The sequence below is a fragment of the Pleurodeles waltl genome, chromosome 4_2 (genome assembly GCF_031143425.1).
Source record: "Pleurodeles waltl isolate 20211129_DDA chromosome 4_2, aPleWal1.hap1.20221129, whole genome shotgun sequence".
In the NCBI taxonomy this organism is placed as follows: domain Eukaryota; kingdom Metazoa; phylum Chordata; class Amphibia; order Caudata; family Salamandridae; genus Pleurodeles; species Pleurodeles waltl.
The window spans coordinates 673,405,707-673,428,107 of NC_090443.1; the positions used below are offsets into that span (position 1 = coordinate 673,405,707).

Genomic DNA, 22,401 nt, shown 5'->3' on the forward strand with positions numbered 1-22,401 from the left:
GGAGAGGGAGGGGGAGGGTGGGTAAGTATTCTGGGGAGGGGCAGGGGGCAGGGGAGACCCCTATCAGTTCCAGGGGAGGAATACCCTGGCACTGATAGTGCCTACCGCCATGGTTTCAGTGGCGGTACCAAAACCACTGAAACCATGGTGGTGGGCGGGGTCATAATGCCATGGGCGGCCTAGTGACGGCCGCCGGGCTGGAGACGGAAGTCTCCAGCCCGGCAGTCATTACCTCCATGGCGGTCGGTCTGGTACGTTGGCTGTTTGGCTTTGGCCAAACCGCCAATGTCATAATAATGGAGGTAGGTACCGCCAGCTTGTTGGCGGTAATACCTCCGCTATACCACTGACCGCTGGGGTCGTAATGACCCCCAAAGTATCTACAATGGTGAAAAAATGTATGTCAAGTTTTACCCCCACCAGGGCCTATAAAACATCTTTTATAATGTTCCTGCTTATAGTTAAGTGGCACCCCACCCCTGGGTCACCTAGGGGAGACCTTAGGGGGGACGTATATGTAGAAATAAGGTAGATTACCACTTGGGAGCTTCATTTCCAAAGCGAATCTGCATATATGTTTTCTTTAAAGACAGTCTGCAAAGCAGAGCTGACTTTAAAAGTGACAGCACAAGAAATCTACTGTACCTCTAAACCTCCCTGCCCTATTGTATACTAGGGACTTATAAGTAGTTTGAATCCCCCTTGCCCTATTATATATTAGGGACTTACAGGGGTCTGCCATTGCCAACTGTAATTATACACAGTACCATATACCGTTTTAATTGCAGCCCTGACTCTGGGCCTGGTTAACAGAGCCCAGGGCGCAGTCAGAGTCAGTTACCACCAGTATCAGTCAGGAAAAAATTGAGTGACGAGGCTAAAAGGATGATTTTCCCACAAACCCATAATGCAATATATGGAATAGAACTTAGAAGGCAATGTGTAAAGTTTTTGTGCAATAACATGTACAGTAACACAATGAAAACACCACAAAAAGACTTCACACCAGGGTAGAAAAATAGGTTATGATTTTATTAATGAATTAAGACCAGGACGACAAAAATCCAGTGTGTAGAAGTTGAGATATTTACGTTCAAAGAATAGAAGCAAAATAGCGCTTAGAATCTAATGGCTCTCATAGGGGTTACTTTAGTTCACGCTTGACCAGTACGAAGTCAAAGTTTGGGCCATCTGTGATGGAGCACAGAATGGCTATAAGACCCATGTAGGCCCCGGGAAACAAAATACCTTTCCTAGTCACAGAAGCAAGATGCGTGGTGAGATTGGACCCTGTGGGAAAACAGGGCTGATTGCAGAGGCCCCCTAACTTTTTGCCCCCATTTTCCACTTTATGCTGGTGTTTTCCTGACTCTGATGGTGCCCTGGGTACTGCTAACCAGTCCCAGGGCCTGTGCTCTGTGTAAAATGGATATGCAAATTAGGCTAATTATAATTGGCTAAGTTAACCTACCTATAAGTCCGTAGTATATGGTAGGGCATGTAGGTTTAGGGACCACAGCATAGGTGGTGCACACCTAGGTGCATTGCTGAGGTGCCCAGTGTCATTTTAAAAGCAAGCCTGCCTTGCTGGCTGCTTTTAAATTAAAGTTATATGCAAATTCGACTTTGGAATTAAAGGTACTTCCAAAGTCTTAAACTACCTTATTTTTACATATAAGTCACCCCTAAGGTGTGCCCTATGTGCCCCTAGGGCTGGGTGCCATGTAACTATAAGCAGGGACTTTATAAAAATAGATTTATAAGCCCTGGTGAGGTAAAAACAGCCAAATGTGTTTTTCCCTCATTGAAGTAAATGGCCTTCATAGGCTAGAATGGGCAGACTTTATTTTAAATTTTAAAGTCTCCTTAAATGTTGCATACCAAGAATTTGGTATCAAATTAATTGTTGTAATAAATCCTACAACTTCCAGTTGTTGGATTTAATATAACTAGTTCAGGTAAAAAGTTTAGACTTTACCTAAAAAGTTGCCAATTTCAGCTCTGCATTGTTTTTGCTGCTGTGCTCTGATTGGCCAGCCTGCAGCAGCTTCTGCCAGGCTGCCTTGATGAGGTGTGAAGTGGCCAGGCTTCACACAAAGGAATGTGCTTGGGGGAGAGAATCTCCCCTCAGCAGATGGTGAGGCAGGAAGGGGGAGGGCTGCCAAACTGGTCTTCAAAGGCAGAGAAGGATATTTGCAGCACCCAACAACACCTCCACATCCTGCAACCCCAGACAATTAGGTGCCCCCTTGATTAGATTAGGAGAGGGCAGGAGAGGGGTGTGTTTATGATTTTTAGCCACACCAGTGGGTGGGCTCAGCCAGATGTAACCTCCAAAAATCAGATTCATCCATGTTGGATTTTTAGAGACTGTTGCCTTCTGGGATGGATTTTTGCCACACTTCCCAGGAAGTGGTCATCACAGGGGGACGACCCTGTCCCTGATTGGAGAACCAGGGCCCCCCTGCTTTTCACCCAGGAGCAAGGATAAAACTGGCAGACCTGCACCCACGCCTCAGATCCCCTCCAGAATTCAACAAGAAAGGAACTAAAGAAGAAGAAGGACTGCCCTGCTGGACCCCTGGCCTGCACCTGGAACCTGCACTCAGAAGGACTGCACCAGCTGCACACTTGGGCTTCACCACAAGAAGGACTTTGCCTGGCTTCAACTGGTTCAAGGAGGGACTCCCTGTTTGCTACAGGTGAAACATTGCTAAACCAGAGTCCCCTGCACCAACTCCTGAAGAAAGCGACCAGCTGACCATTGTCCAGTGGCCAAAAAGGAGTTTGCGCCAGGTGCATTCTGGGAGTTGAAGTCCGCACCCCCCCAAGGACCATCACAGAACTTCTGGACCCTTGGGGTGAGCTGTGGACCCCAAAAGAACCTTAAAAGAACATCTGGGTGAAGCCCCAGAAGTTTGGAAAAGATGTGAGAATTTTTGGAAAAAAGCTCCAGAGAGGGACCGACCCGCCGCGGAAATTCTAGCCGGCTTGCCTCAACCGCGACCCGGCCTGACTTCGTGGTTCGTCCCGGTAAAAAAAACATCCAAAAAAGAGACTAAGGCCCTCATTCTGACCTTGGCGGTCTTTTCGCAAGACCGCCGAGTTACCGCCGCGGTGAAGACCGCCGACCGCGGCGGTATGCCGCTGTGCGCATTCTGACCGCTGGGAGCGTTCCGCCGGAAAACCGCCAGCAGCCACACTGGCGGACGGCGGGAAAGTGGAGACTGGTCAACCTCCACCGCCACGCCAGCAGAACACCGCCCACAGAATTACGACCCACATTTCTGTGTGGCGGTCTTCTGTTGGCGGTCTTCTGTTGGCGGTCTTCTGTTGGCGGTCACCTCCCCATGGCTCCCGTCGCCTCCCGGAGGACCAACGCACAAGGTAAGTTGACCGTCCGTGAGTGGAGGGGGTGGGGGGTGTTGTGTGATGTGGGCGTGCATGGGGGTGTGCGTGTGAGTGTGTAGAGGGGGTGTGTGAGTGCGTGTATGCGGGCGGGGGGTGCTGCTGTGTCTATGGGTAATGTGTGCTGTTCGGCAGGTGCGCATGTCTGCATGTATGTGTGCGGGTATGTGTCCCCGTTGTGTATGTGTGTGTAGGGGGTGTGTATATGTGCATGTTGGGGGTGTGTGCATGTCGGGGTGCATGTATGTGCATGTCGGGGTGGGGATGGGGAGGGGGTTCGTACCACCTCTGGGGGGTGGCAGGGGGGTGGAGGGTGTGGGGGGAGGACTCGGGTGGGTAGTGGGGGGTGGGGGAGACCCCTATCAGTGCCAGGGAAGGAATTCCCTGGCCCCGATAGTGCCTACCGCCATGGTTCGCACGGCGGTTCCCGCCCGCAAGAAACCGCGGCGGTAGGCAGGGTCATAATACCCTTGGCGGTCTTGGGACGACCGCCGGGCCGGAGTGCGCAAACTCCAGCCCGGCGGTCATGACCGCCGTAGCGGTCGGAGTGGAGAAGTGGCGGTCGGTCGCGGCGGGGACCGCCGCGGTCAGAATGCCATTTTTAATACCGCCGGTCTGTTCGCGGTCCGACCGCCGTCTCTCCGCCGACCGCCAGGGTCAGAATGAGGGCCTAAGTCCGAAGGTAAAAAGTTGACCGGGACCTCCCAGCCATCGTATCCGAGAAGGGCTCCATGGACATCGGATCAAGATCCAGGTTTACCCCGGTCGAAGGATTTTCATCTCGAAAAAACGACTAAGTCCGAAGGTAAAAGTCTCCACCTGCAGAAACCCACATCGCGTATCCTGGACAAGGGCTCCAGGAGGTCGGATTCGACTGGCAGGTTCGTCCCGCTGAAGAAAAATCTTCAAAATAAAGACTAAGTCAGAAGGTAACTTTTTAACCGAGGCCTCCCGCGACCTGTAGCCGAGCAGGGCTCCATCGCGGTCGGCCTGAAAGTTTGACTTTGCCCCGGTCGAGGTGCAACCAGATGACCCGATTGGCGCTTTTTGTTTCTAAGCGCTAGAAAAGTAATAATTCTTTAAAAATTCATATCTCCGGTTCCCTTTATCCGATTTTATTAGTTTTGGTGTAATTTTAAAGATAAAAATATAAACTATTTTTATAAATTGGTTTTGGATTTTTAAACTGTTTCCTGTGTTTTATTTAATTACTGTTTTGTGATATTTGAATGCTTTACACTTTGTCTCCTAAGTTAAGCCTTGACGCTCGTTGCCAAGCTACCAAGGGTTGAGCTGGGATTAATTTACTGAGACCTAACTGTACCTATGTGGAGGTTAGTGGCTTGTTGCTAGGTGTAGGTACCTACCTGCCCTACCAATAACCCATTTTCCAACAGACCCTCACAAGGATGGCAATGTGTCAATCTGGCACACTCAGTGATGGTGATGCGTCAGTTCTGAAGGCCAGCGCTGGAGATGAGATTCATTGGTTCTGGAGAGTGATGGTGCTTACTACACCAGAACAACATGACTTGATATTTTCCAGGCATTTTGTTCCCCAGTAAATACTGACAGCTTTGACCTGATTAATCTATCTGGGGGATGATGATTATATCAGAGCCAGCATATATCGACAGATAATAATTCCAATATGGTAACATGTGATACTGTATGTGTTGGAATTAGATGGGCCACTCGTAACGAGGGCCTTCTTACCTCCTATGCTGGCTCCTAATCATTGAATAGATTGTACCATTCCTTAAAATTCATACACTGGCAACCGGGGCTTCATAGAATATCTTCCGGCTTTTTCAACCTGCTTCTCTCCACCTCTATAATATATATTATGTTGCCTTCTTTACCACAGACTCAGCACCAAGTATGATCTTTATGCTAATACTTTGCTGGCTATTTGACCAGACCCAAATTTGTTGTTGTCAAAGCTGGAATAGATAATACATTGTGACAGGGTTCTGTGCTGGCTTGTTCTCCTATAATTGGAAAACAGAAACTGAACTCAATAGTGCTTTAACGGCGTAACACTTATCTCTCACGCTCTACTGACATTGGACCACTTGTTTAACTCTGTTTCACAAAGACCACAACTATGATATTTAGATCGGTTAAAAAAAACATACTATGTGTGGAAATTTAGGATAACTCAACTATTGTATTACTTTCCTGCTTCACTGTGGCAGACATCTTAGGCATATCTCTAATAATGTTCTGTTCACTATGAAATCAATAAGAGATTACTTTTAATGGTGACCTGTTTGTCTCACCTTTTTGAAAGAATACGTGTGGTATTTGTGTCTACCTAATAGTCCGATAGAATGTTGGGCTGATGGCATTCTGTGCCAGTGGTGATCTGACTAAGAGTTCTGGTCAACACCAGTTGAACTTAGACCCTGGAATATGTAAGAATGATTAAAAAATAAATCCTGTACAACTCTTCTAGTCGGATAAAGGGGTGGAAATTGGCACTTCTCTCAACGAAAATCTCACCTTTCTAGGCACTCTTAGATTTCAATATTCACCACATATTTAGGATTCGACTTTACCCTCTCTCTGACAGTACTGACCTGTACGGTTGCATTTGTATAATGCATTTTATGTACCATTTCTCCCAAACAGGCTACTTTATTCATAAACATTAATTAGTTAGATTAATTAGTTAGAAGCAAAGGAGAAAGGTGAGGGAAATGGGAAAGGCAGAGGATGGCACCACGATGGAAGGGGTGTAAATATGCACAATATAAACTCACTTATATAGTTGTTCCAATCCTACACTGCATTTTAGAAGTATGTATTATGCAAGATTGTTCTAAAATGAGCGCACTCTTATCGATTTAAAAGCACTGCACATCCTGCCTTATTTTAGTTTGATGAAAGCATAACCTAATTTTAGCTGTCAATTCATGTAAAAACAACAGTTTACATTTTCATAACTTGGACAGTGATGACAAATAGATTTTCAGACAGCTTTCTCTATTATATGACAACTTCTATGTGATCAGAAAACACAAACATGTTTACGCCTCAATGGTGTTTGTTTATGATCTTTGCAAAATTGCTGTATTGATTTTTAGAGGGCTTAAATGTGGCATACGTTTACATTTTCTAGATTAGTTCCTTGGCATTTGTTAGTGGATAAAAGAAAATAAATAAGATGTGTTGGTGTTACGTATGAAATAGGTTTGGAGAACATAAAAAGGCTTGCACGTACTGTGCACACACACACGCACACACACACACATATATATATATATGTATATATATATATATATATATACACACATATATATATATATATATATATATATATATATATATATATATATATATATATATAGTGATTATGATAGAGGACGCTTCCTAAGGTGTGCACACAAAGTGCCTTTTTCTTTACGTATTTTGTTTTCCATGGGAATAAGAAGTGGTCTTGTTATATTTTTTCTAAACTTTCAGATAAAATAATTAAACCTCAAAAGGTGCTGTTGTGGACCTTTTAAAGCTTAAGGTTCTCCACAAAATAGTTCAATCATGCAGTTGTTTTTAGAACAGGTTGCATACATCTATTAATAAAAAAAAAGAAACAAATGCCACATGCAAATATAAAAGTCAATCAATAATGGACAGTTGGCCAAAGAGCAGATACTGGTAAGGTATTGATAAGCTAACAAGTGCAGGAACACACAGCTGGTGTTCAGCAAGCAGAGAGCAGCTTAAAGAACAGGACATCGTTCACAGAACAAGATTGCTGAATAAATGGTTTTTGATATGGGAGTCAAAGTGTGGCCTGAGGAATGAGGTATCCAGCAGCTGCTTTGCTATTATGTAAAATGAGCCAACTAACTACATCTATAAAGCACATGTTACATTAGGGTCTCAAGGCACTTTCTTGGAGGCCTGCAACCTGCCTAAAAAGTATCATCTAGCGGGGTGAACCAGTACGGTTCAAGCTCCATCCATGTGATGTCTGTTAAATTACCTACATTTGGGAAGATGCAAGCACTTAATTTACTAAGGAATGCCTCTCCTTTCATCTCTACCCTTTCTAGAATCACCTATGTGGACCATGATGTATCTCCTTGACTTCTCTTTGCGACATCCAACATCCTAAATTTGATGCAGTATTACTTCATGAGATTGGACTGCATTTTTCTTGGTTCCAGATTAAACTCGAATGAGGGACATGATGTGTGCCTCCGGATCTAGCCAGAAATCCAATGTTTCTCATGTATGTAGTCCTCATTTGATTTTCTAATGTTTCCATTTGCCTTTTCATCCCTCCATTGCCCATCTAGCGTCTTTTCACTTTCAGCACCTCTTTTAGGCTTAGCAACTTTATCTTCTATTGCACTAGTATCCTGTTTATTCCATTCACCATATTTTAAATGTGTATTGAGACACTATCAGTTTTCCAGCTTTGCATCTGATCCTGTGGTTGTCTTTTCATAGTTTGCAGCATTTCCATTATTGCATATTTTTTAGGGAATCGCCTATAGCTGTCTGCAGTTTAACAGAACCTTCTCTGTGTGCTCCTCTTTATGAAAGCAAATAAATAGATTATGGACTTGTTAAGATTATTCCTGTATACGCTGCCGCTATGCAGTCTTTCTTCAATTTCTTTGATATGGTGGTGGCTGGAGCCTCCTGAGTGCTTCACTATGCTACCGGCCCATTGCAAATACAGATATCTGTCCACACTAAGGACCGGCCATGGGACTCAGTTGAGTGGTCTGAAAATGTCTACTTTGCTTTTATAACCTGTAGTTACTTCTGTCTCAGCCACACCACCTAAACAGTCTTGAAACCTCATGATGTCACTGCTTCTCTCATTTTCCCTCTGTGGCTCCACATCTCTTCGAGGTTTCCCCTTGCAACTAGCCACATTAACTCTTCTCTCTAACATCACCCATCGCACCTGCCTAGTACGTTTGTGGCAGTACAAGGTAGTGTAAGGTGATACAGGGATTGTGACCCATTATGCCCTAGTAGCTGCCAACACCTGAAAATGGTTGCAGAGGCCTGAACAGCATTTTAATTCATGTCTCAGATCTCCGAAAGACCACCACAAGGATGTGCCTTGTTAATGACAGTAGCTTCAGAATTATACAGAACAATCATTATTGCCACAGTATTCAGGACCTCACTCATGTTGCAGCCATTTTCCTTTAGCACCCAAGTCACACTTTCTATTTCGCACTTTTCTAGCAAGGTTCTCATTCCCACTTATGTCAGCACCTTTTTCAATCATATAAAGACTTCCAAACAATCTAGTCAGCTTCCATGAGCAGTGTCACCACACATTTTCTAATGTATGAAAAATGCTTTATTCTGTAGTATTCGATCTGACAGCCTTAGGGTGACCTTCCCCCCAACGTTCTGCCTGCCTCCCTCCATTTTCTGAACTCATTTTTGTTGGCTGGAGGACTCTGTGCACTGTACCTCTACTAACCAGTGCTAAAGTGCTTGTGCTCTCTTCCCTAAATCATGGCATCAGTTGCTCAATCCCAATTATCATATTTAAGTTAGCTACTCACAACCCACTCAAGTAGTCCCTTAACCAGGTCTCCAGCCTGCCATTGCAAAGCCTGTGTGCGCAGTTTTTCACTGCCATTTCCATCTGGCAAGATAAACCTCTTGCAAGCCCTAAATCTTCCCTTTTTATACATACAAGTCACCCATAGGATAAGCCCTATGTGATCCACAGGGCAGTGAAATGTATTTAAAAGGCAGGGCATGTACTTTTAAGTTTCACATGCCCTGGTAGTGAAACAACCGTTTTTCACTGCTGCAAGGGCTAGCTCTCCAATGGGATTAGTTTATTACATCTTTTAAGTGTAATTTACAATCTGGAAGAGATACATCTGTCTAGTTTGGTGTCTCTGGACTCAGAATTTAAAATCACAACTTATGGTGAAGTCGAATTTTAAATTGCAGCTCTGAAAATGCCACTTTAAGAAAGTTGACATTTTCTTCCTTTAGCCATTTTGTGCTTGCTGTCTGTCTCCAATATACCTCTGGGGTGGGGTGACAGCTGGGTTTGTGCTTTCCCTCTAGACAGCCACACACAAAGGGAGCTTAGGGGTGACTGATGAGCCATGGCAGGATAGGAGGAAGGAAAGACTATCGAGGGTCCCTGGTATAATGCGTAGCCCATCCAGGGAAATACTTGAGTACAAGAAAAGAGATTGAGCTACAACTAATGTCCACTGCTATCTACAATTGTAGAACAACAACAACAATCAAGATAACTGAAATACACAAAATGATATTTATTACATATGTATGTACAACAACAAAAGAACATAATAATCAAGATTAAATATAAAATATTTACATATTCACAGGGAACGACACATACATTTATATATAGTGAATAGACAGAGACAAAGAAAAATGCAAAACAAAACACAACAAATAATGAAATATAATAGAATCATAACATTGAAAAAAGGAACAAAAAATCCAAGTTGTCCAAAATACAATACAATACAATTTAGATATATACTTTCTCTATAACATTAATTTAAAGTCTTACTAGTATTCACAGTTTTAACATGTTAACTTAGAACCAGATCGCGGCTTTACAAAACAGAGGTTTACCGCCGAAACGCGCGTAGGCTTAGTTCCTACAGTTGTTATAATGGAATATGAATTTTAGGGTCCAAGTACTTTTTCTTTTTTGAATTAGGTGGAGACGCGATCTGGTTCTAAGTTAACATGTTAAAACTGTGAATACTAGTAAGACTTTAAATTAATGTTATAGAGAAAGTATATATCTAAATTGTATTGTATTGTATTTTGGACAACTTGGATTTTTTGTTCCTTTTTTCAATGTTATGATTCTATTATTTTTCATTATTTGTTGTGTTTTGTTTTGCATTTTTCTTTGTCTCTGTCTATTCACTATATATAAATGTATGTGTCGTTCCCTGTGAATGTGTAAATATTTTATATTTAATCTTGATTATTATGTTCTTTTGTTGTTGTACACACATATGTAATAAATATCATTTTGTGTATTTCAGTTATCTTGATTGTTGTTGTTGTTCTACAATTGTAGATAGCAGTGGACATTAGTTGTAGCTCAATCTCTTTTCTTGTACTCAAGGATAGGAGGAAGGGACTGACACTTACACCTGAGTGGGCAGTGTCCTGCCCCACACAAAGGCCTGCATATCCCCTTTAATGAGTCTAGAGCCAGGGCAGGAAAGGAGGACATTTGTTCACTTCAAAGACCTCTCTTTGAAGTCTTCCCAACTTCAAAAGCACAACTGGGTATAAGTACAGGACCTCTGACACCACCAACGTAGTATACTTCGTGACCTGTGGATAGTCTACCAGGAAGAAGTGCTGGTGCTGCTACAAGGACTGTAAATCTGCTGGACTCTGGCTTTGGTGTGCTGACCTGCTGCCTGCTGCTCGCTTGCCTGGCAGCAGGAGCATCTCTACATCCCAGGATCTAAGTGACTCTAAGGGCTTGCTAACTGGCTCCTGTTTTCCGAAGTCTCAGGGACACAAAAGACTTCCAACTCACCTGCTTCACATCCAGGACCCATCTTCCATGAGCTCCTGACCCTCAAAAGGCGCCTCTCCAGTCCTGGGCCCTTGGAAATGGTTTTCTGCTCCTTAATTCAATATTTTGGGCTCTTTACGACCGCAAACAGGCCCTTTCTTTCCAGAATCTTGATGCTTGCCCAGAAGTTCAGATCTTGGTGCTTTATGCTTTTAAGCTCTATATTGTATTTTAATCTTTAAAGATTCATATCTCAAGTTCTACATATTAGATTTATGTCATTTGGGTCTTGTTTTGTTCAGTAAATTAAGATCTATGTTTCAAACCTAGTGGGGTTATCTTTTTTGTGTGATGTTTCCACTGCTTTACTGTTTGAAGTGTTGCACAAATACTTTACATATTGCCTCTTAAGCCTGACTGCTCTGTGCCAAGCTACCAGAGGGTGAGCACAGGTTAATTTATGGTGTGTATCTGACTTACCCTGACTAGGATTGTGGTTCCTGCGTGGACAAGGTGCATACCTCTGCCAACCAGAAACCCAATTTCTAACATTTAGCATTAATTATTGTCTACTTGCCAAATACAGTTAGTATACTACTGTCATATGAAATATTGAGGAATAATATTCTGAAATTGTTTGACCCTTCAACATGCCAACATGTTCTTTTGGAAAAAAAATATTATAAAGTGAATCACACCAAGGTTCATGTTGTCTAATGATTTATGTGCCTTTGGCTCCTTGCGGTTTTAGTATGAAATTGCTTTGGTAGTTCAGCAGTGATAGATGGGCAAAAATAATTAAACCTGGTTGTTTCTCTGCCTAGGGGAACCCAAACAGTTAATAATTTATGCCAAACAAACACATTTTCCCATGTATTATTCAAGACTACATCTTGTTGCAAGCCAACTATCTGCTACAATTGGATGGGCAATATTGTAATAGGATATTATTTATTTATCTTTACAAAATGAAGGATGAATACGGAATGATTCTTACCTGCAGAAGTCTGCTGGCACCATGCCGTAAACATTTATCCTGTCGCAGAGCTCCAGTGCAATCGTCATGGTGAACCATCCCGTGCTTAGCCAAGTATTGGAGATCTTTCTAAAACACAAATAGACACTTCCATTTATTGACAGCATGCATCTAGTTGTATTACAAAAGTGGTTTCGGATTTCTCATAAACATTTATTGCAAGTTTCAGGCACATTTTACAATATTTTTAAAAATCCCATTTGAACTACCACATTTGAATGTACATTGCCATACCATACGTTACAAAGAGTGGTGGTCAGAAGTGCAATGTAAGCCCATGCAGCACTTGTAGTGTAGTTGGCCGGTCACTCAAGGGCATCCACTCAACATAAGATGGTTTATACCCTTGAGGTCACCCACATTAGGGTCAATTCAGGGCCTCTAATTAATTTTTGAAGGGGTACCAAGTCCTACAGTGCTGGCTACAAGTCTGGAGCTTTGGGGATGCAACGCTGCCTTCTATGAGACACCTCTTAGTGCATCTAACCACAACTGCTAATTATTTACCTGAACAGTGTTCATGAAAAGTGCCAGTGTGAAGGTCAGCCCTGTCAGCCTCGTCACCAGGCTCCTGATGACAGGAGTGGGGCTGAAGGAATTGAGGGAGGTCCCGGTACAGAGTGCTGGCTAAAAATACAACAGTCTGTAGGTGGATGTCTGTATCGCACATTTATGTGCACGATCCCCTCACACAGGCAACATCCATTTTATTAAGCGGAGATACTGTGCATGCCTCAGGCAGCTCAGTACATCTGCTAAGATGTGACTGCCATCAGTGCATCCTTGTGGCCAATCAGAAACCACACAGAGCAGCAGGGGCAGAATCCCTAGCACTGTGCTTGCTTCTTATAGGACTGTGCTTCCAGTCCTAATAAGAAGCTAAGAGAGGGATTTAGGGGAGTCTTCCCTTTTTCAAACGTGGCTTTACTGTTCTATCTGACTCCTCATTGAGTAATGTGGCTTACTGGCTCCAGTGCCCAGCACCAGAGTCCTGCTCTGCTGCTCCTATAGAGCCTCCAAGTAGCTAGCAAAGGAAGCAAGATAAATAAAAAAAAAAATCTTTGTGCATGTGTGTATATGTGTTTGTGAGTGATTTATAGTAAATTAGACTGAATGACAATGTGAGTGTTAGTTTGTTTGACAGTGTCAATGAGAGTGAAAGTGAGTGATAATCTGAGTTTGAGGTAGTGTATGAATAAGTGAAAGTGAGTGTGATGGAGAAAGTGAAGGAGTGAGAGTTTGGAGATTGTGAGGGGGAGTAGAAATGAGGCAGGTGTGTAAATATCAATGGTGCAGTAGGTGCTGTTTCACCAGGGCCCAAACTCAGTGACTGTGAAAGGGTGAGTCTATGTAAGCGTGCTTGTAAATGACAGTAAGAATAAGTGAGCATGAGTATGTTTGTGTGTGAGCAACAAATGCGAGTGTGTATGAGTAAGAATGAGAAAGTGGGAGAATGTGAGTTAGAGTAAGTGGGAAGAAAGCGAATGTGAGAGGGAGTGAGTATGAGTGAGAGGGAGAGAGTATGCGTGAGAGGGAGAAAGTGTAAGAGAGGGTAGGTTTGGTTATTTGTTTTATGATTGTGAGTTTGTCATGGCATACCCAAACATATTCTAGGCTTATGGCAGCACACAAGCTAACATGCTTCTGCTGGCATATTGGAGATCATTCTTGGCACAATGGAAGGCATCCGTGGCAAAATGCAGACCCCAACATACTAGGTAATTCTTTGTATGGGATCCTCCGCCCTGTAGAAAAAATGCTGGTGTATTCATACTGAAGGAAATTCATGGTATGAGGGCACCCATGGCAAAATGCTAAGTGGAGGTAATTCTTGCCATAAGGGAGGGCACCCAAGGCAAAATGCAGACCCTGAAAATAATAACACTGGAAGTAATACTTGACACTTGACATAAGAGGTCTTCTATTGCAAAAGGCTGGTGCTGGCATATTGGAGGTAATGTTTGCCTCAGAGAGGCCAGCCATGGCTTACTGGGACTGAGGAGTGTGGGATGAAGTAGGTAAACTATAATAAAATGCTGGCTCTAAAATTCTAAAGATAATTTGTGATATACTAGCCACTCACGGTATATGGGCAGTATCAATGGCACAATTCTGATACTGGAATATTGTATGTAATTCTTAGCATAAGAGGGTACCATAACAAAATGCTGACATTGACAAACAAAGGCAATTATTAACATAACATCTCTCCAGCAAATTTTGAAAAAAATAGGGTGGACTCCAGGCAAGTATTTTGCCCGACTACTTTCAAAGATCAACAGCCATCAATGTCTTTTTCAGTTCCACGTTTCATTAGTGGGGTGCAAATAATCTGTTTTGATAATCAATGCAGAGCCAAGCACACACTAAGCTGTGGGCTGTGAACTATTTTCCGCATTTCTGGCCTATCATCCTAACACTTTATGCAGTACATTTTTTTTCTTCAAAAAGCACGTTTGAATGGTTGTCGTAGGAATATGAAAACACACAACACTACAACTGAAGCTGCACTCACACTGGATAGAAGAACCCCAAGTTCAAGACACTGTTATGAAAAGAGCAGGAGAAGTCACTCCCATCTCTCATGTTAAAGTACATCTTTGTTTATCCAACTTGGTATTACAGAACTATACCAGCAGAACACAGATGCTATCACTTTATCTTCGTTCTGCTTGTCAGCTGTTTTCTTTCATTTCTTAAAATGCAACTCTTAATCCCTAGTTTCCTCAAGGGTGATGATGAAAAACATGCTCACAATTTTCTCTTTTCTTTTTTATCTTGATTGTCAATATGATTCTGCTCTGTAGACTGCTAAAGAACTGGTAGTGTACATCACTAATTTTCCTTGTTCCTAAATCCAACAGCACCTCTTTGACATTCAAAATGAATGTATTGTTCCACCCGCACCTAAATGCTCCAGTCTGCCAACCTATTGCCTTCTTTGCTGATTATTTTCTACCATATCATTTCTTGGATGGTCTTCTTGTACATTTCTTGATCAAAAAACTCCCCCACCACCCCAACTTTGACAGCTCCTAATACAAAGCCACCAACATTTTCTTCTGGCTCCAAATTAGGAGTATACAGTTTTCCCTATGGTACACCAAATACTTACCTCTCAAACCAATTCTTGCATTTCACATTTTTTCCAGCAGGGCCTTCTTATTTAAGTGTAGTCTTCCAAGGTCCAGGAAATTTCTGAAAAAGTGGTGGTTGAGGTGTCATATTTATCATGTGTTTAGTCAGTGATGGGAGAAATTCTGCCAACCAATCTTAACTATTTTTTCAAAGTCACTGACATTCTTTTGCAGCTCTTTCTGTTTATCTTACTGTGTAACTACTCAGGAACCCCTGTTTTAATATTCCAGAACCCATCAACCACCAGGTAGACCTGTCTAGTGCTCTGTAGCCACAACCTATGTTCCTTGTAAGCTGCGCATGTGGGCATGCAGAGCCTTGTTTGTTCCAGCACCCAGACTCTCTCTGGGAGCTTGATGAAAACTCCTGTATTGCCAGGCGGTGCACCCGGAGTCCCAGCAAATCCATCAAAGAGATAGGGGCTGCTTCTTTTATTTGAAATCAGAGTGTTACGTGAGGCTGCAGCAGACAGTGTGAAATTAACACATGTATGATTGTGTTTCGCACCGCAGTGTGAGAGTGAGCATGTAGCATTACTGCCAGTGAAACTGACTTTGGAACTGGGGAAACAGGTTCCAGTCTTGATGCTCAGGTAAGGCACTCCAATACTGTCCGGGTGAGTTTGGTGTATATAACTGCAAAGAAAATAACACTTTCAATTTAATGAATGGCCAAATACTAATTCTACTTTTTGTTAATGTTGGCAAAGGAGGGCACCTTCAAAAACGTGAGTACCGGCTTTGCAATATACAAAACACCTATTGTGTTTGATTTATTAGCCAATATAGCTAACACTGTGTGCAAAAATGTCTAACTTCATTAGGACCAATTTAACACCAAAATGCATCAATAAGCAACCAAAAGGTGACCAGTCAGCATTTGCGAAGGGTTTTTCACTTTGCAGCAAATACAGGTAGTCAGTTGTGGAAATTCACATTAGAAACTATTAAGGTTACAATCTGCCGATTATAAGCAGATCATAGATTTTAACTCTCCCAGCCAAGGATGTGTATTCCAGCTCTGGACAGGACTAAGGGCATGATTTAGAGTTTGGCAGATGGGGTTACTCCGTCACAAACGTGACAGATACTCTGTCTGTCATATTAAGAGTCCATTATATCCTATGGACATCGTAATATGGTGGACAGATTATCTGTCACATTTGTGACAGAGTAACCCATCCGCCAACTCTAAATCAGACCCTAAGTGTCAAAACAGAGAAAAATAAATTTGTATGAGGTCACTTTTTTCACTTATGTTATTAAATATCTGCTTCTACCACTAAATCAGATTTTGAAAATTAAGTAAGAAATAATTTTGAAGCATTTTTTCAGGTGATCCCCCATGAGTGAAGACCTAAAGATAGCACTTATAAATGTGCTTTGTGAATTCCCAAAGTCATAAACATAGACTTTTGGTGTAATTTTAGACCAAAAGTCTAAGTTCACCTTTGTGAATTGGGCCCAAGGTGTTTGGTATGGGGTTTAGGGAAGCGCGTGTGTTATACAGATGTATAACCAGAGTTATCCTAGACATCCATGGAGAACACAAGGGCATCACTATATCCGCAGAGATTTAGATTCTTAAATATCTTTCTCCCCTATCACCAGGTACACTTTGGCCATTGGTACATTGCAAAGCATGGCAACACACAATGCCATTAATGCATTTCAAAGCATAGGAGGAAGTTTGGCTGGAATTTCCAATTCAGTTATGTCTGCCAATATGGCAGGAAATGTTGAGGTGTATACATCAATGAATTCCTTGCTGAATGCCATGTCCTTAAACCATTTTTTGAAGAATTGGACCATTTCCCCATATCATTGCCACTCTGCACTTTCCCAGAAATAAACAAGTAGTGACAATCTTTCTATAAATTTTAGGAATAAATTTGTCGTACCCCAATAGTGCTATCAGTGGATTTAGAGTCACCTCACCCTCAATCATTACATTAAGTGCTTGTCTCACTTCCCCCACAAATTCAGTTACGCTTGGGAAATACCTTGCTAAAGCTATAAAGTAAGCATCTGGAGTGGAGCAGGGCCTCCAATAGATGTCAACAAGCAGGAATCACTTGGCTGGCGTGTATAAATTTGAAGTGAATCAGGCAAAACCTCCTCTTAGGGGAGATCTCTTAGTTTGCTGACAGCAGAAAGACCACTGAGCCTCTGCTAGTTCTTTCCCTAGGTCCGTGCCCATTGTGATCTGATACATGTACTATCTGTCATCAACCTTCAAATTACTGCATTTTACTCACCATTCACTTTTCTAGGGTGGTGGTTAGCCAGGACTAAGGTGTGCAGTTCACACAATTCCAGCTCCTTCAGGAACGCCTGAAAGAGTTTTGCAGCACAGTGGAGTTTCTGATAAGTTAATATGTTGTTTGCATCTTCTCCCTGGAATTCCTGATATGTTGTAGATTCTTTCTATGAGAACAGTCTCAGATTGTTGCTGCATATCAATTGTAGAGTCATTGTACTTTCTGGTATAGTTAGAAATTATGAGTTGAATACGAACGGAATGTAAGATGAGTATGGCTTAGTCATTCAGCATATTGTTGCTAATCTACACCATGTCTATGATGTGCATCTACCCATGTGTAGTTCTTTATGAGGGCTTACTGCCCTCTGGTAAAGTGCCCCATTTACTGAACTCGGTCTTATCATCCCTGCCTTCAAATCACTATGAGGTGTTAACTAACAATTGTGTGTCCATTGATGTGCAAATTGTGCTTGAGCAATCAAATAATATACCTCAAAGTAAAAACCCCCCTTGTTTGTATGGCACCTGTAGTTTTGCCCATCTCATTCTTGGCTGTTTACCCACTCATGCCAGTCTGATAATTAATGTGTTTAACTGTCCAAAGAATGCCTAAGTGGGGGGAATGGGAGATATTCTGGAAATAGTACAAAAGCTTTGGTAGCACCACCATTTTCATTAATGCAGTATGACAGCAACCGTGAGGGATAGCCTAATCCACCTATCTATCATCGATTCCAAGTTGTGCAAAGTTTTGCTGTAGTTTGCAGCAAAGGTGGTGGGAATTGCAGAATTCCTAAGTATCTAAAAGGGTCACCTGAGGAGCGAATGCACCTCAGGCCAGACTGTTTTACTAGTTAATGGAACCATCACAGATTTCAACCAATTGAGCTCTAACTCAAATTGGCTCCCAAAGGCCACTATTTCATGTATTAATGAGCGCAGGTTTGTGGAGGGGTACGTTATTATGAGTAGGATATCCTTTTGGATATATTAGATCTTTGTATATTTTTCAGTTCTATCTTTAAGTGCCTCCATCAAACAATAAAAATAATACATTGAAAGTACTGAATATTGAGTGAAACTCCTAAGGACACATATAGTAATCAAATAATGTTATGTTTCTTAAACTTTATAATCCTATTGTGAGGATATTTCCTAAGGATACACACCAGTGGTATGACCATAATAGCAAACAAGACGGGGACAAGGGACATCTTTGTCTCATACCCCTCTCAATCTTCATCCAAGCAGACAACTCACCATTTACCTTCATTGTTACTCATGGGTCAGTGTATATATACTTTGTTTTAGTCATAGATTTTTATTAAATTTTCTTGTGGCATATACCATATACATCAGGATGGTACAGTATGGTTGTACGAGGAAATCTGGTTTAAAAACCCGATAACCAATTATAGCACAATTGCAGCAGGGCACAGCCCCCTAAGGACAGTAATATTGGGCATCAAAGGGGAGCCTCATCACTCAGCTCAGGAGGAGCGAGCAGGGCATTAAGTGTGGTCAGATATTCATTCCATTGCTCCAGGAGGTTACACCTACCATCGCAAGCTCTGGTATCCGCTTGGACCACAAATTCTGCATATGTCCACCTGACCACATCCTTCTGCCATGTGGTGATCAGAGCGGCAGTCTTAGCCTTCCAAGCCACGGCAATACATCCCTTTGCTAATACCATTGTTAGAGCCTGGAATCCCCGCAATTGTCGCATAGACTTCATTACTACCTAGGAATGTAGAAGGCACAATGCAGGATCACATGGCAGAACAGATGCAGTGACATAAAAAATACAGGAGGTTACCTTTTACCAATAGATCACTATTGCAGGGCAGAGCCACAACATATGAAGGAAATCTGCATTGACCTCCATACATCTGGGGAACACCGGACTCGCTACCAGTACATTTTTGCTATCCTGTCGCGAAAAGGTATGAGTGATGTAAATTGTTAAACTGTGTAATCCTAAAGTAGTGTATTTCTACTTTTCCCAGTTTAACATAAAATTACCCACTCCCATTTTTTCAAGCAGAGGCATTAAGAAGGGACTTTCAACTGAGTCAAAGACCTTTGCTACATCTTGGAAAGTGGCCTCCGATTCTTTATGGGGGCTGTCTTGTGGGTGAGGTAAAAAAGTGAACACAAATGATTTGATGTGGATCTTTCTGGTATGAACATAGAGAGTTATCCAGCCTAATAAAACTGGGAAGCACAGGGAGCAATCTTTTCTCCAGTATTTTAGTCAGGATTTTACATTGATGAGTGACAGTGGTCTGTATAACTCACAGAGTTCAGGGGCTTATTTGGTTTTAACAGTGTTATAACAGTAGCCTGCCGTATTGAATGTGGGAGCTGCCATTTCTGAAAGGCCTCCTCGTATACCTCTAGCAAAGCAGAAGCCAGCAATTAGACACATCCTTTATAGAACTCAGCCAGAAGGCTGTCTACTCCAGGGACACAATCATTGTTCACATGTCAAATTGCGTATGTAATTTCTTCTAGTGTAATTGGTTGACATAATGGTTCTCGGTCCTCCAGCTCATGTTAACTTAGCTCTATCTAATTTAAGAAAGCACTTATTTCCTTTACATGATTAATCTTGCTGTACAGAAGTTAGTGAAGTCTTCTAAAATATCCTTGGATTTATAAAGCACATATCCTTCCCTGGAGTTGATCTGTACTACATTGTTTGATGCCCACTGCGATCTTATCATCAATGATGATGTATATCTTGGAATATCTTTCTCTCTCTACATTCTGGATGTGCTGTTTTGGTTCATGAATTTGATTTCTTTGTCTGCTTCAAACTTAAATTCTTCTAGTTCCTTATGAAGTGAACATAGGTTAGTGTGGTCTGTCATGCTATGCATTCTAGGCCATGTCTTTCATTCTCTAGATGTGTTAGGTGGGACTATGTAAATTTTAAGGTTGCCATTTCCCATAGGTATATCTTTGTCTCCTATTACTGTTTCAAAGGCTTTCCAAAGTGAGGCAGAGATGTTAATCCTTATTAGGTTCAAAATAATTGTTGCTTCTCTAATTCCCTGATTAAACATAGGGTCTTTAACCCCGTGGGTGCTGCGGGCGAGCTGGTCTCGTCCAGGCACACAGTTGCCGTGTGCCTTGGACGAGACTAGCTCGTCCTGCACCCGGCCCATGATGGGAAGCGCTAGCGCTCCCCGTGGGCCTTCTTCCCACATGCCCACATGCCCACAGTTGGGGAAGGAAGGGGAATTGCTTCCCCTTTCACCCCCAACCCCTCCACTACCCTAGTGACATCTGATGAGGTCAGCACGCAAATCACGCGCTGACCTCATCAGAGGTCACCTCGGATCGTGCTGGAAGCATGCTTTTTCATTTCTCTTCTGACCGGGAGGTGGGGCGGGAAAAACAAGAAAGGAAAGGAACGACCTTTCCTTTCTTGTCTCTCACAGCATTTCTGCTGCCCGATGCGACTGGGCAGCAGAAATGCCCACAAGACACCAGGGAATATTTTTTTTTTAGGTATTTTCAATAAAGGGAGCGGCCCCTTGGGCAAGGGTTGCTCCCTAGGGGGCCAAATTATTTTTAGGCCACCACCACTAGACACCAGGGATTTTTTTTTAATATATACTTACGCATAAGGGGAGCAGCCCCTTGGGCAGAAGCTTCTCTCCAGGGGGACAAAATATTTTTGGCCCATCTTTGCCCCCCCGAGGGCAGAAACCACTAGTCACACAGGATTTTTTTTTTTTAATACTTACGCATAAGGGGAGCGGCCCATTGGGCAATGACCGCTCCCTGGGGGGGGGGCAAAATATTTTTGGGCCATTTCTTTCTCCAATGGGGGCAGATCGGGCTAGTATAATTAGGCCGATCGAAAACCCCTAGACACCAGGGATACATTTAAAAAAATATATATATATTTTTACATGTGGGGAGCAACCCCTGAGGCAAGGGTTGCTCCCCGGGGGGGCAAATTATTTTTAGGCCATTTCTGTCCCCCTGGGGGCAGATTGGCCTAATTATATTAGGCTGATAAGCCACTAGACACCAGGGATTTTTTTTTTATATACTAACGCATTAGGGGAGCGGCCTCTTGGACAAGGGCAGCTCCCCGGGGAGGCAAAATATTTTTAGGCCTTTTGGAGGCAGATCGGCCTAATACAATTAGGCCGATCTGCATCCAGGGGGAGCAGAAATCTCTGGACACCAGGGATATATATATTTTGATTTACTTTATGTTTTTATGTATGGGGTGCCACCCCCTAGGCAAGTGTCGCTCCCCTGGGGGGCAAATTGTATTTAGGCCATTTCTGCCCCCCTTGGGGCAGAAACCACTAAACACGAGTGATTGGTGTGTGTGTATGTATGTGTTTTGTTTGGGGGGGCAGCCCCTTGGGCAAGGGTCGCTCCCCATAGGGGCACATTACTGTTGGCCATATTGGCCTATTTTTGGAAGGCTCACCAGAGACCTGGGAAGATTTATTTTTTCAAAATAAGAGGGTGGGGGTATGGCCATACCCCCACCCCAAATAAATGGGGCCAAAGTTGTTCTGCCCACCAGTGGGCAGATGGGGCAATTACCTCCAATCCACACCCCAAGGGGCAGAAAGTCTACTAGATGCCATGGAATAAAAAAAAATAGTGCAGTGGTGGCTACCAACCAGTATGGGCCTGGTTATGTCCCCACCCCAACTGAAGTAGGTAACAGTCTTTCAGCTCTCCCCCGCACACTAAAACATCTTATCCCACGGCAAGCAAGAGGACATTTTATTATTTGGGGTTTTGGTTTTACATTTGGACCATGAGAGCTTGGTAACTCTCAAAATCGTCCCACTAGGAATGGCGAGGGCTGCACTTTTTGGGCTTTGGGATGCTGCCATGTAAACCTCCAACTTTGCTGGAAATCACACATTTTTCCTACATTTTGTGATGGAACCTTCCGGAATCTGCAGGAATCCACAAAATTACTACCACCTAACATTGTCTCATCTATACCGATAAAAGTTCTGCTGCACTTCTCAGCCTAAAAATG

General features: G+C 42.8%; 1 protein-coding gene across 1 annotated transcript in view; it reads right to left on the reverse strand.

Annotated features, from left to right (window-relative positions):
• The window catches only part of ST6GALNAC5 (ST6 N-acetylgalactosaminide alpha-2,6-sialyltransferase 5), a 712,854-nt gene that overhangs the window by 153,956 nt on the left and 536,497 nt on the right, over positions 1–22,401 (reverse strand). The window contains exon 4 of the mRNA XM_069232254.1: positions 11,931–12,038. Within this exon, the coding sequence (XP_069088355.1) occupies positions 11,931–12,038 (108 nt within the window). The remainder of the gene's footprint in view (positions 1–11,930; positions 12,039–22,401) is intronic.